This window comes from Siphateles boraxobius, unplaced genomic scaffold (genome assembly GCF_051911475.1).
Source record: "Siphateles boraxobius isolate OS27281-9 unplaced genomic scaffold, OSU_SipBor_1 26, whole genome shotgun sequence".
NCBI lineage: Eukaryota > Metazoa > Chordata > Actinopteri > Cypriniformes > Leuciscidae > Siphateles > Siphateles boraxobius.
This window is the reverse complement of record NW_027508876.1, coordinates 10,529,498-10,545,206: the sequence shown is the minus strand read 5'-3', so window position 1 is coordinate 10,545,206 and position 15,709 is coordinate 10,529,498. Positions and strand designations below refer to the sequence as shown.

At 37.8% G+C, this 15,709-nt stretch overlaps 1 protein-coding gene and 1 long non-coding RNA gene across 2 annotated transcripts; both read left to right on the top strand.

The window, feature by feature from the left end:
• The first annotated feature begins 202 nt into the window (after positions 1-202).
• On the top strand, positions 203-7,771 carry LOC143751686 (uncharacterized). Its single transcript, XM_077244323.1, has 7 exons — positions 203-532; positions 875-1,049; positions 3,042-3,202; positions 4,463-4,674; positions 5,137-5,201; positions 5,725-5,768; positions 7,659-7,771. The coding sequence occupies exons 1-3, from the start codon at positions 320-322 to the stop codon at positions 3,167-3,169; spliced, it is 516 nt and encodes a 171-aa protein (XP_077100438.1). The 5' UTR covers positions 203-319; the 3' UTR covers positions 3,170-3,202; positions 4,463-4,674; positions 5,137-5,201; positions 5,725-5,768; positions 7,659-7,771.
• A 4,873-nt stretch (positions 7,772-12,644) lies between these two features.
• Positions 12,645-13,217, top strand: LOC143751468 (uncharacterized). Its single transcript, XR_013207238.1, has 3 exons — positions 12,645-12,678; positions 12,986-13,052; positions 13,136-13,217. It is a non-coding gene; the product is annotated as an uncharacterized LOC143751468 (long non-coding RNA).
• The last annotated feature ends 2,492 nt before the right edge of the window (positions 13,218-15,709 follow it).

Sequence of the window (15,709 nt, the reverse complement as noted above, 5' to 3'; positions counted from 1 at the left end):
TACAAATCTGATATTTGTACAGTAAGGATTAATTTGTATGGTACTACAATTACTCTGTCCTAACAATTAAGAAATGCTCATTTACTAGAATACTACTATTCTAATAATCTTTTGCTTTTCCTGTTTTACAGCTTTATTGCAACACTTTTGACTCCATCATCACACACATAAACACACAAATCAAAACAACGACACTTTTAAGAGCCACTCTCTATCTCTCTTTCTCACTTGTCTCTTTCGATCACTCTCTTTCTGTTGTTGTCTCTCTTTTAATCACTCTTTCAAGCTATCTCTCACTCCCAGTTATTTCTGTTCAAAAATGGCTGGAGGTTCACAAAAAAAGACCTGCTCAAACTGCGGGGAAAAAATATACTGTGAACTTAAAATTTGTTCACTCTGCAACCATCCACAACCCCAACATGTAAGACTGCAAAAAATGCTGGACAAATTTCAAAGTCAGCAGAAGCAGTGGTTGTCGTCCATGAAGAAAAATAACATCAAGTCCCACGTTCTTGATGATGCTGCCATTCTTGTATGTAGTTTTCCGATCATCTCATTCACCAAAAGTGTTTTGTTATTTTGACATAATCAAATAAATGAACTGGTATAATATATTGCCTCACATCCACACTATTAATAAGAATATAATTCATGTTTAGTGTTTTTTTTCCCCCAAACTATTATGTCTAGGGAGTTGAAACTCATACAAATCCTCACATTTATCTATCCAAAAATTATGTAAAAATCATTGTTTGATTGTTTGTAGATGTTTTCTAGCTTTGATGTAACTTCAGATCAAGCTTGAGGACAAATTCAGCTGTAAACTACAGTTTTGTGTATATATCTAATTGATCTTTCTACCTCTCTGTTACAGCTTGAGAAGTTGTATGCCCTTGGCATGAAGCCCCTGCTGCTGATTGCACATCCTCTTAAGGTGGGGACAGGGAAGTGCCAAATTAAACTAATGCTGCCAATGCATGCCCACCTTAGCACATCCGCTAAGACATGCCTTGACAATGTGGATGCCATCTACAAATTGATGGTTGAAGGTGAGGTTGCATTTATTTAACCTTGAAATGCATACACATGCATATATTCACTATCCGTTGTACAATTGTTGGTGTTGTCCTGTACATTTTCCAAACAGCAAAGAAGAAAAGAAGAATAGAAATTCTGATCTGGCTGTAGCCTAGCTGCAAGGTAGAGTCAATTTAAAGAGCTGGTATTTGGGAAACAAGAACAGATATTGCTTTGGGATGATGGCAGGGGTCACCTGTGCTTTAAAATACATCACTTCTATCTCCTTGGTAGTTTTCAGTTATTGGAAATTTTGAAATCCGCAGCTAAAGTGGGAGCGCCATTGAGGCTGAACTTTTTAATGAGTCACACTCACTGTCAAATCAAATATGCTGTAAGCTTTAGCACAAGACCACCAGCAGACTTATGTAGTCACAGTTTGCATCCAGCCAGATGACCAGCCTGGAAGTGTGCTAAAGCTAAATTAGTGACCTCAGGCTAAATCCAATCAATAAAAATGTCAGTACTTTGATTATGTAAATTGACGCAGCTGTATGTCGATAAGTTTTTGCAGGGTTTTTCCTGCATAGGGGCTGCATAGTTTTGACTGGGCCTTCAGCTGGGAAGCTAGCGCAAATGGGAAACAGGACTTCCTGTGGTTTCTCATCAAATAAAAGCCGGGACTCTGACTCTATAGTAAAGCAGAAACCAGGTTATATTGCTGTCTCCATCTCTCTCCTCTGTGTTCTGTCTCTGTAATGCAGGTCTGTGTGTCTGAGCTACACACACACTTATAGCAGACCTATATTAAAGGCTGATGGTGGCTTTGGCTGTATTCACAAAAAATCCGCCAATGTGCCTCCTTCCAACAGGGTTCTGTGGAGGTGGGGTCAACCGGTCAAGTTTATCTGTGCTTTAGAATGTAACCGAAGTGAATCATGTGTTTAAACAGCAAGAGACAATCCTACTCATTTTGCCCTTTAAGACTAACTTGTGTTAATGTTAATGTATTTTTTAAAACCAATGGGAGTCAAAGTAATTCTACTACTTGTGCCACTGCGAATGAGATTGGATGTGCAAAAAAGTACCTAACGGCATGAAAGTCACTGAGACCACAACCAGTGTTGGGCAAGTTACTCAGGAATTGCTCCTCCTGTAAAAGTTATAATATTACTTTACTTATTACAGGAAATTAAAAGTTACTAGTTACGTTACTTGTCACGTTACTATATTACTTTTACTATCCCGCACCCTGCCCCTTTCTAAAAAGTGACAGATAACCTGTTTAGTCCGCTTATTTTAGAAATGAATCCACTTTACTGGAACAATAATTAACATTAGGAGTCAACAATCAGCCAAACTTTACACATTGCATATTTAAAAATAATAAACTGTCCCAACTAATAGCTATCTAATGCTATTTAACTAATAGCATATTGATAAGAGCAGCATGGAGTGTTTTTTTACAAAACATAATGTTTCCTAACATCACTGGCTGAAATAAAAAATAAAGCAAGTCAACTCCGATTTGTGAACTAATGTTGTTCTGCACATGTATTTATAAGAGCAGTATTCAGTGTTTTTACAGAAGATTCAACTTTGCTTAATACCACTCTCCTGACGAGTGCATGCATCACTGGCAGTAGCATCCTACACCCCCAGCACTAACGTTTATTTTTATAAGTTTTACATGGCTGCTTCAATAAATTAGATTTAGAATTGTTAGCAGTTGTAAACCTTTTGCTGGTCGCACAAAGCTTACAATGAATGACAACGTTCTTTGCATCTTAGACTGTGACACAATAATGGCAATACTTAACAGCTGTTGAAAGAACACATATCTAACCCATTCTCCATTCTTCCTTGACTCCTCTGCCCCATGCCTTTCAGAATCCTGTGGGTAAAATCACGTTCACTGCGACCATCATTTTTTATCGTCTAGGTTGATTTGGGTTGCATTTATTTTCACTTTGGCCTAATTGCATATTATATTATATTTGTGTGTGTTCCATGTCCATTTATAGGTTGGACAAGACTCAACCCAGACCAACTGCCTCAAGAAGAGAACTTCATCCTACATTTGGTGCCGTGTGACCAGTCACCACAACAGGAAACACCAGCCACCATCACAAAACCAGGCTCCATCCCTTGACACACCATCAACCCAGACTACATCCGTCTGCACGTCACCACACCCGTCAAGCAGCACACCTGGCTCTCTCCACCCACAAACCACTACACTCAGCTCCACTCATCCAGGAACCAGCACACCTGGCTCTCTCCACCCACACACCACTACACCCAGCTCCACTCATCCAGGAACCAGCACATCTGGCTCTCTCCACCCACACACCACTACACTCAGCTCCACTCATCCAGGAACCAGCACACCTGGCTCTCTCCACCCACACACCACTACACTCAGCTCCACTCATCCAGGAACCAGCACACCTGCCTCTCTCCACCCACGCACCACTACACTCAGCTCCACTCATTCAGAATTCAGCACACCTGCCTCTCTCCACACACGCACCACTACACTCAGCTCCACTCATCCAGAATTCAGCACACCTGCCTCTCTCCACCCACGCACCACTACACTCAGCTCCACTCATCCAGAATTCAACACACCTGCCTCTCTCCACCCACGCACCACTACACTCAGCTCCACTCATCCAGAATTCAACACACCTGCCTCTCTCCACCCACGCACCACTACACTCAGCTCCACACATCCAGGAGCCAGCACACCTGCCTCTCTCCAGCCACGCACCACTACACTCAGCTCCACACATCCAGAATTCAGCACACCTGCCTCTCTCCACCCACGCACCACTACACTCAGCTCCACTCATCCAGGAACCAGCACACCTGCCTCTCTCCACCCACGCACCACTACACTCAGCTCCACTCATTCAGAATTCAGCACACCTGCCTCTCTCCACCCACGCACCACTACACTCAGCTCCACTCATCCAGGAACCAGCACACCTGCCTCTCTCCACCCACGCACCACTACACTTAGCTCCACTCATCCAGAATTCAACACACCTGCCTCTCTCCACCCACGCACCACTACACTCAGCTCCACACATCCAGGAGCCAGCACACCTGCCTCTCTCCAGCCACGCACCACTACACTCAGCTCCACACATCCAGAATTCAGCACACCTGCCTCTCTCCACCCACGCACCACTACACTCAGCTCCACTCATTCAGAATTCAGCACACCTGGCTCTCTCCACCCACGCACCACTACACTCAGCTCCACTCATCCAGAATTCAGCACACCTGCCTCTCTCCACCCACGCACCACTACACTCAGCTCCACTCATCCAGGAGCCAGCACACCTACCTCTCTCCGGCCACGCACCACTACACTCAGCTCCACACATCCAGAATTCAGCACACCTGCCTCTCTCCACCCACGCACCACTACACTCAGCTCCACTCATCCAGGAACCAGCACACCTGGCTCTCTCCAGCCACACACACCACACCCAGCTCCACTCATCCAGGAACCAGCACACCTGCCTCTCTCCACCCACACACCATTACACTCAGCTCCACTCATCCAGGAACCAGCACACCAAGTCCCAGCTGTGCAGCCACCACTGCAGAGTCCACAGCAACGTAAAAGAACACAAAAAATTAAAGGTGTGTTTTAGTCTATGCACAGCATGTATTGTACAGACATTTTGCCCCTGCATAATCGTTATGCTATATTATTTTATTATTTTTTCTATAAACAATAATTGAATTGATGGTTCTCTACACATCCCTGCTTCATGTAATTAGAGAGCTGCAAAGTTAAAGTCCCAGTGTAAAGAATACCAGTGTAAAAGATATCTGCTCTGTTGCAAGTGATGTAAAATGTAAACAGTCCATAGGAGACACAACATAAAGAACGGATGGCAAAGAAACAAAGATTTTGAATAGAACCATGTGCAGCCTTTGATACTCCTGTGGTTCTCAAATCTCACTAGGAGGAGCTAAATGTGCTAATGACAAACAGTAGAAAAAATTCATAAATGTGTGCATTGTGAATTGATTCCTGGACAAAAAGTACTGCACATATTGTGGACATTGGTGCAAATAATATATTCCTTACAATTACAGATTGCCCTCACAATCGGCTTGAAATATTCCCAGTCCGTGGAATAATAAAGACAAGGAACAGAAAGGTAGGACAATGACTAACTGGATGACAGTGTTTCCTCTCAATTAGTTAAATAATGCTATTGGAATTGTCATTTCAAAACCTTAACCATGTTAAATTTCACTTAAAATGCAGCAACAAATATGTGATTATAAAAACAATGCTTTTATCACTTTTATTATTTATCAAAAAAACAAACATTACCCCTAAATACACCCACCCCCCTCCACCTTAAAAAAAAAAATACAAAGGGAACACTGGATGACATTCTAAAACTGTTGGATAACTTTTTTTGAAATTACTTAGTTACCTTGACAAAATGCTGTTGTCTAAGTCACAACATTGAGCAGTATATGTTGGCATCCTGTAAATACCTTTAGCTTGAAGTGTCAGTCATGGATCTTATTTGATGACTATGATTCAAAATATGCAGTATATAAACTACATAAGTATATACAAAACAATGAATGAATATATTTTCACTCCTTGTTAAAGTACAACATTTAAATAACCTACAATGATACAATGTCTTTCTCTTCCTGCCACAGGGGAGGACAGAACATCTTTATGACTGGCAGCCCTGCACAATGTGGTATGTTAAATAGCTTTTGGTTATGTACGATTACATGCATTTTATCATTGGGCTCTTGGATCTCTCTGTCCCTGGATCTCTCTGTACTGGCAGAGAGCAGGCACACCAATGTGTCCCTGAGCAAGACACTTAACCCCTAGTTGCTTCAGAGGCGTGCAACCTTTGACATAAACAGCAATTGTAAGTTGCTTTGGATAAAAGCGTCAGATAAATGAATACATGTAATGTACTGTTTTCATTTGTGGAGATTGTTGACAAGCCAATGTTGTGGGTAGAGATAATTAAAGAAAAATGGTAATGCAAACCGTTTTTGTATGCTGTTTACAATTGTGAGGATACTGATATGTTGTACTGTGCATCCACAGCCGTATGAAACCAAAAGTGAAATTCACTATTTAAATGTGACTATGCAAAGGCAAAGTAGGAATGCATTATTTACACAACATTTTTCCAATAATTCAGCTAGTCTTCATTCCAAGCATTTTTCAGGCCAACGTACATGGGCTGTTGTCTTTTGGCTTAGGTCAGGCTACACACAATTTTTAGACACAACATTTTGACATTTTAAGCTGCTGCGCTGGGCCCATTATTTTTGTTTATTTTTTTTTTTTGTTTATTTATTTCAACAGGGACAATGTGCAAAAAAACATTAATTAAAGATGCTTTGCACCAGATTTAGCTTAAGCTAGTTTCCATCTGCAGTCCCCGAGCAGGTAAGTTGCAATACAAAATATACAATATAAAATATAATAATTAATCACTCAAATACAGCTAGCATTCAACCATTCCCCATTACAATCATCAGTCTAACTAAATCATACCAATATTACTACAATAAAACCTCACTAAAAAGTCATATTTACATACACAATTGTCTATGCTGGCACAACTGGTTGTCCAATAGCACTTTCCTTGTATTACGAGAAAAAATCTTCAGGTCAAAAGTAAGTTTTAGACTCTGTGGGAGTTTGTTCCATTCTTTAATGCCCTTGAATGAGAAGGCTGTCTGTGCAAAGGCCGAGCTACGTTTAGGCAGCCTGCAATCATTGCAACTTGTTGACCTGGTGCTCCTAGTCATCTGTTCTGAACAAAACTGTACAAATGTTTTCAGGGGAGGAGGCGTTATATTATTCAAAAATTTAAAAACTAATCGCACATTGGCATACACGATTATATAATCAAAGTTTAACATACTGTATTTTCCCAAAACCAGACAGTGATGATATCTCAGTGGTTTTTTATTGTTCCACCTGCCAGCTGTATTGTGCCTATCTAAAAAAAAAAAAAATTATTTTTCCATGAGCAACAGTTACTGTGAGTAACACTGACATACCATAATGACCGTGATGTTTTATATTTTGTTTAAAAGTAATCTTACGCACAGGGAAACACACCAGAATGATAATGGGTTCAGCAAGACCTTCCTCCAACTCTGGCACAGCTCTAGTGTGGAGATAGGTCTGGCTATGCAAGACTAGGTTAACATTATCATTTTATCGCCTCGTCCCCACTCTGGAACAACAGATTCTTGATGCACTGCACAATTCTGCAGAGTATTGTAAAACAGTAAATGTTACAATCATGACAATCAATTCAATGTGTGTCATTGTGGTGGTGATGGCGCAGTGGATAAGACACATTCCTTTGGTGTGAGAGACCCGGTTTCGGATCCACTGTGAGACACCAATGTGTCCCTGAGCAAGACACTTAACCCCTAGTTGCTCCAGAGGCCTGCGACCTCTGAAATATAGCAAATGTAAGTCGCTTTGGATAAAAGCGTCAGCTAAATGAATAAATGGAAATGTATCATACTTACTAATTCTCATTCAACTTCCCTTTCTTTCTTTCTTTCTTTCTTTCTTTCTTTCTTTCTTTCTTTGTTTTTCTCAGTGGAAAGACCTGGCCTCCGTCCTGGCAGCCAGCCTGATTCCCATCCCATGCAGATAGCCTGCAAATATGCAACATACATTGCAAATAAATAAAATGTTGTTTTTGGTACTACATTAGTAGTTATATGATTCGGCTTATGTCAAAATGATTTATGACCCTATGATTGACAGGTGGGCGGGGCTAACCTTTGACCTTCTGGAGGATGTTCCGGAGGTCCTTTGATGTAGGGATTAACCTTTGACCTTCCGGAGGGGTTGTTCCGGAGGTCGCTTAATGTAGGGATTAACCTTTGACCTATCGATCGATCAAGTTGACAGTTGTCTTTACCCTATTGACCTTTGTATGATATATGAAGTTGCCAGTTGTCTTTGCCAGTTGTCTTTGCCCCATTGATTTTGACCTATTGACCCCGGGGGGAAATAACTTCTTGGTGTGGGAAATCCCCTCCGTGTCGGGGTGAGAAAATAATTTTTCTAATGTCGCATATAGATTAGAATAGATTAGAATTACAAAAGTAAAATCATCTTACCGTTTCAGAGAATGGGGTTTAAGTTGAAAAGAGTTGAGGAGCTTTTGAAAAAGTTGAAAAGAGTTCCTCCGAGTGATTCTCTCCTTTTGCATCTGACAGTCTCCGCACTGTGTGTGTGTGTGTGTGTGTGTGTGCATCTGTCTGTGAGTGACATCCGATATCCTGGCATTCCTGAGCACGCTATATAAATGGGGATAGTGAGAAAAAGTTTTTCTAATAATGCTACATATCTCACACACTAAAGTTGAAAAGCATGCTGCTCCTTTAAAATGGTTATAAATTTTAGTCATTTACAAATGTGTGTGTGTGTGTGTGTGTGTGTGTGTGTGTGTGTGTGTGTGTGTGTGTGTGTGTGTGTGTGTGTGTGTGTGTGTGTTTCATGACACCCTCCCTCCCCCTCAGTCTCTCAAACACCAGCGCATGACAGGCATGGTCTCCGCGCTATGTGTGTGCGTCTGTCTGTGAGTGAGACACCACCCTATTCCTGCACCCCCTGCTGGGGAGTGAAAGTGAGAAAATATCTCCCAGTAACTAAAGTTGAAAAAGCTTTGATCTTTAAAAGTATATAAATGAAATGTACATTTAGTCATTTACAAATATCTTACACTAAAGTTGAAACACATTCTGTTCTTTAAAAAGTATATAAATGAAATGGTTGATAAAATATCTTTTCAAAAACACAAAATAAATAAATAAATTTTCACCTGGGTTGAAGAAGTAAATCTACCGCCATATGTCTGGCCTCGTGGGTATAAGGGTTTGATTTAATGGAAGTTGTGAAGGTTTTATGTTTGAACTTTGACACGTGGCTTCGCAGGATCTCCCTCCATATTCCAGAGGACAGGGGATTGCTGAGGACGGTGGAAGTGAGAAAATATCTCCCAGTAACTAAAGTTGAAACACATTCTGTTCTTTAAAAGTATATGAATGAAATATTTATAAATTTACATTTAGTCATTTACAAATATAATATTTTCACACTAACTAAAGTTGAAAACGTTCTGTTCTTTACAAGTATATATGAAACGGTTATAACATTTAGTCATTTACAAATATATTATCTTCACCCTAAGTAGAGTTGAAATACATTCTGTTCTTTAAAAGTATATAAATGATATGATTATATCGTTCATTTTAAAAATAACCATCTTTTCTAAATTTACTGAAACACAGTGCACCAATTAGTTTTGTTTTAGATGAACACAAAATAAAGAAAATCATCTTACATATTCAGAGAATTGAAGAAGTAAATCCCATTGCGTGTGTGTGTGTGTGTGTGTGTGTGTGTGTGTGTGTGTGTGTGTGTGTGTGTGTGTGTGTGTGTGTTACATGAGACCCTCTGCATTGCTGGGACAGTGAGAAAAATAAAAGAAGATTTCAATTCAATTCAATGAATTATTTAAAGTCTTAATAAAACGTTGTAATACAGTCGTATCTTCTATTTATCTTTTTAATGATTTTGTTTAATGGTGCTCTAAAGTATAATGTTTATTAATATAGTCATAGCCATAATGATTTGTGTACTGTATCCCGTACACCTAAACACGACCATCACAGAAAAAGGCATTTTTACATTTTCCAAAATAAATAAATAAAAATAAATAAATAATTTAATATAATTTCTAAGCTGTTTTGCACTCACGCACACACTAACCCGGCTCCATAAAATTAACCAATCTCTATTTTTAAATTAAATGATTATAAATAAAGTATATAACTCAATGAATATTAACAAGTATGTTACTAAAATGAATTCAAACTATTTAAACATAGTTTTAGCTAAATTAATTTATATATAAATAAAAAAGTATATAAATATAAAAATACCTTACATTTCCACAGTGCTGAAGATGTAGTTCTTTATGCAATGATAAAAACAGTCCAAAGTCATAAACAAAATTTTATTCCTTTTTTATTCCTTCAGTGATAAACTACAGGGTGAAATGAATGCATGACCCCCTCACAGAGACGAGAGGAGTTACAGGACAGATGAGCCTCTGGGATGTGCCAATGTCATAGCATATGTAAAGTTAGTCTGCTTTCCAGAGTTTTATTCATACTAAATTCATTTGAAATATTAAAAGTTTAAATTAGATCTTTTAAAATTAAAAGACTGTTTAAATCAAAGCTTTAACGTTTTATTAAAATCGTATCTTCTTAGAAGACTTCTGTATGATATAAATGATTTTACATAAATTTAACCTAAGGTATTATTTTTACTAAAGCGTCTGTTCAAAAAATAAAGCAAAAACTGTACTTTGGTGTCTTAGATCTTATACAAATTATTTCAAACAGTATTTTTGTCCATGCCGCATGAAACATGTTGTCAAAGTTTGTCACAATGTTTTTTTGTTTTTGTAGTTGTTGTTTTTGTTTTTAAGAAATCCCAGGACTCTACATTGCTCTTATTTAGATTACGTTGTATCATTTAGAAAACCACCGTACATTTTCAGAGACGCGATGTACCTTTTTTGGTCCATCACACAGCATATTTAATTTTACTCATCTTATTTCAAAGCATGATCTTCCTTTTTCTACGGTAGCTATGATCTATTGCACGTATAAGGTGTATATCATTTTTTACTTTTCTTGTATCTCCCGAACTATCCTTAATCAGTGTGGAAACATACAGGCTGAACCCCTTTACTGAGAATATACTATCGGTTATCTATATAGTAGGAGGCATGCCCTTTGACCTCCTCCATTTTGGAGGCTTACAGCTTAGTCCTTAAGCGGCTACAGTAATTTATTGCCATGTGTAACCTGAAAAAACAAGAGGTGATAAAAAATGTTAACGATGACCTCATGGCTACGGCTGTGAGAGGACTCCATTCCCTACTGAAAGAACATTGTGGACACACAGCTCTGACGTTTTCCAAGAGTACTTTGCCCAGCCTCTTCTTTATAAACAGCCAAGACAAATCATTTCTGGACCAAAAACTTTTGCACCCTCACTCCTCTTACCACCTCATCAAAAGACATGTCTAAAAGTGAGTATTGTCTTTATAATTCATTTATGCTACAGTGAAAGATTGTTTACACATAAGGAAAAGACGGTATAATTCATTAGTGTTTTAAACATGCTATTGCTGTTATAGCATGCTTTGTTGCTCCTACACATTGTTATATGTTCTATATCAAATGTTTTTGACGTCATATACGTTTCAGAATATATATATATATATATATATATATATATCCCCCAGCCAATCACATTTTACTGTAGTTGCCCGCTGGGGGGTTTCCATAAAGGACATTAAAATAAATGTTTTAAATATTATTTAGATTATATTTGTCAGACATGGTTATATCTGCATAGGCCTATTTAATTATTTAATCTGTATTTTATTCCTTTTCAGTTACTTACTTTTTAAATTTCGGTAGGCTACTTTTTAATTCTTCTTTTACTTTGTCTTTGATTTTAACTTTTAGCACTTTGCATGATAAAATTGTTTAAAATGTAAGCTATAAATATGAATGGCACAATGTGATAACCAAAATATATAAAAGTTAAGTCAAAGCTATTTATATAGCCTAGCGTTTTTCACAATACATATTCTCATAATTTAGTTATACATTCTGACGCTGGGCACCGTCCAGCGTCTTATTTCAAATGGTTCAATATTTATGATATTATGTCGCCCCTGAATGGAAAAGAACTGTAAACTTCATCATTGTACTGTAATGAACTGCGTTACTGCCTATAGGATGATTGCATGATTTTTTTCCATTTAAAATAACATGGTCTTTCCTTTTCTCTCTCTCTCTAGAGACAGCAAACACTGCAGGACGACCGGACATCCAAGTAACATGTTAGTGTGGTTTATATTTATTTTTAATGAGAAACATTATAGAGTGCAACAGGCGTTTTCTGGAAGTAAAAACACTTCCGGTAACCAGCGACTGTGAAAAAGGGGGCAGGTACTCTATTGGCTGTATAATGAACAGATGAACTGACAGATATTTTATGTAAACAGGCAAAATCTCTTCATCTGACGGTGGCCATGTGTTTTCGCCTATCATAACTGGTTTAACTCATGGCTCCTCCATTGACATCAACATGACTTCTGCGGAATCAAATGTACCGGCAAATTGTAAGTGTAATAAATCAGTTTTGCCTATGTGATGTATTAAATTAATCTTAATTAAGCAGTCCGAGTTAACTATTTGGGACCAATTGGAAATTTACATTCTGACCTAACAGCGTCATGTACAAATTTGTCATGCTCCTGGATTATTTTACCATACTACATTACTATAGCCTTTTATTTACTGATGATTTTATCAAAGCCACGAATTAACTCAATTCATGGTTCCAATAATAAAATAAATGAACAATTGACAGATGAACTGACAGATATTTTATGTAAACAGGCAAAATCTCTGCATCTGATGGTGACCATGTGTTTTCGCCTATCATAACTGGTTTAACTCATGGCTCCCCCTTTGAGATAAACATGACTTCTGCCAAATCAAATGTACCGGCAAATTGTAAGTGTGATGCATGAGAAACTATTAAAACAGTTTTTTGTATAAATTTAATGTATAAATGTATAAACAATGTATAAAATTAATCTTAATTAAGCAGTCGGAGTTAACTATTTGGGACCAATTTTAAGGAAAGTTACATTCTGATCTAACAGCGTCATGTACAAATTTGAAATATTTTTGGTACTATTGAATCAGGTTTTGTAGAATAAGCCATGATGAATTTATCTCATCTGGTGTCATGCTCCTGGATTATTCAGAATTGTAACTATAGCCTTTTATTTTACGACACTTATTTATTTTACTACAGATTTGATCAAAGCCAAATACTGTCCAAAAGGGGCGACTGGGAAAGAAGAGAAACGGGTCAATACAAGGTTAGATTCAATCTTTATATTCTTTCCCCATTTTGCTTTCATTTTCCTTTTCATGTTTTAATTTTCAATTTTTATATTCTCAGATCATCAAGGGTTTCTGAAAGCAAACACCAGTCAGTTGGTTGAAAATATGAAGAACATTGATCCAATCATTGACGATCTTGACTTGCACAATGGATCAGTTGCAAATGTGCGAGCGAATCCAACACGCCGGATGAAGATGAGGGAACTGCTGGACTGTGTGATGAAGATGAGGGAACTGCTGGACTGTGTGAATTGTGAAAGCATTGCCAAGAACCTGGTCAATGCTTTGTGCAAGCCCATCATCAAAATGTTTTAACATATCGTAAATTTCAATTGTTTGATAAATTATCTAACGATTATACCTAACTATCAACAGTTATATGTGAAACGAGCTCAGTCGCATTAGAGATGGATTCTTGTTTATATTGAACATTGTTATTGAACCACATGTTTAACAGCTCTAGGGTTCTTAAATTGTTTACCGCGGTTTCATTTTGAACAACACTATCGTAACACTTATCTTATCGCCGGGTGTGATTGTAATGTTTTGTATGGTGTTTTTCTTTACACTTTCCCCCTGGATATCTGTTTTACTACAGTTAGTGGTAATGTTAGTCAACTCTATGTCTTCTCTTTGTTCATATACGACAGTATTCGCATGAATTGGCGTGATTTAATAAAATGACAGTTTAAACCATCATCTTCGCTTGAGACATTTACATTATATTATACCATCCTAGTTTTAAATAGCGCTTAAATGTATATTTTACCCCCTTTATGCGGCTACAGAATACCGCACAAGGATCTCTGAAATATTTTTTGTGTAAAACATCTATGTAGGTCGTGTATAACATCTAGGTAGATCTATGTTTTTAAAAATACACCAAAACAAAGAATGAAGACATCTTTCTATAAGTGTCCCTCAAAACACAGTGCATCCGTGTACGATGATTTATCAGAAAATTACTTTTGTCGTTTTTTCTGAATGATCTCGCCAAGTGCGGGTGTTTGATAACTATTGAACAACCTTGAATTCGGTTACTCAATAATAAACTCAATAATGCGCTAAAGGTCTATAACTGAACTTTAACATCTTAATAGTTGGTAAAAGTTCACTTAAAGTCTGCGCAAAATAAAATACATCCTAGCTACTTTCTAAACAGAGCTTATCGCGATCCATTCACCCATCCATATGTTTTGAACTTTTAATGTTTAATCAACATTTTGTTGGAAAACATATGGTGGATTTACTCAACTTTTTATGTCAACAGGTTCTGCATAGCGGGGTAATGTTGCATTTAATTAACATTGTTTATTTCAGTAAACTTAAGTTTATTACATAAGATTAATTCAATGCCATTTAGTTGAATCAGGTTAACATTCTTAATTTAGTCCAAAACTATTAAGTTCAAATAATCCAATTGTTTCGTTTCTTTAGGGATTGTGTTCAACAACCTTTACAAATATATCTAATAAGATAACCTTTTACAAAATCTTTACTCGGTAAAGACTCTTATTGGTTTTGTCGTATCCAATGCATCCCCAAAGTAGTTGTTTTTATAATGATTAAAACCGCTTTAATTAATATTATCATGGTCTACACTTTATGGTAAAACACTAACATATCAGAAACTCTTTTAAATATAAACATGAAAAAAATGTATCTTGCTGTTAAAACACATAAATAACGTTTTATTTCAAATTGTACACCCCTATCCAGCATGATGGGAAGGGGAAATCCACAGGCTCTCTGAAATATTTCATCTCTTAAATATTCTCATCTAGTATTTATTCATTAAATTATTAATGCGCAAGAATCAAGACTTATAATACCATTTTATTATAAAATTGTGAAACTCCAAAGCTCCGACACGGTCGCAAAGAATGATGAGTTAAGCGGTACAATCTTTTATTTCAACAGTATTTTTCTTTACAAAATGATGATAGACCGACATTAAATATACATAAAGTAGACAATAACTCCATTTATTTGTGATCCAACCAGAATAGAAAGTCTCGGCACGCTACCATGTCTTGGTCTAGGGTATAGTTGACGAGGCCTTGAATTATTTCGCCAAGATCTGTTTTGGCATTTTTTGATGCCAGTAACGCACAGAGATCTGTTACAAACGTAAACATAACGAGTAGTTCATCGACCGCGAATTCGTGACTAGATGCACACATCACATCCAGAACTTTTCTGAGGATTACGCCTGTCGGCTCTATGGTGTTAAAAAACATGGGCGTCACATCGGTCCATGTCCCCACCAACCCTCTTATGACATCCATTTCTTTTTTGAGATTTGTGACGTTTGGTGTCCCGCTCACAATCGGTTTTCTTAACACAAGCAGCATCGATGATCCTGTCCATCAAGTAAACCATCTGGTCTCTAAAATGATCTTTAAACATAGAGTCTAGCGTGGCCCTTAAACGACACTCTTTCCCCGTGGAGCACTCACACACCGGATGATACTTGTGTCCCGCATCGCCGGAACTCGACGGGCAGTCGTTCTCCGTCAGCTTTTGCGTCGCCATCTCAGAGGTTTTTAGATTTTCAAATAGGAAACTGTTTGATGGTGAAAGTCCCCGGAATCTCTTGAGCGAGTCCTTGCAGCACAATCGTCCAGGCCTA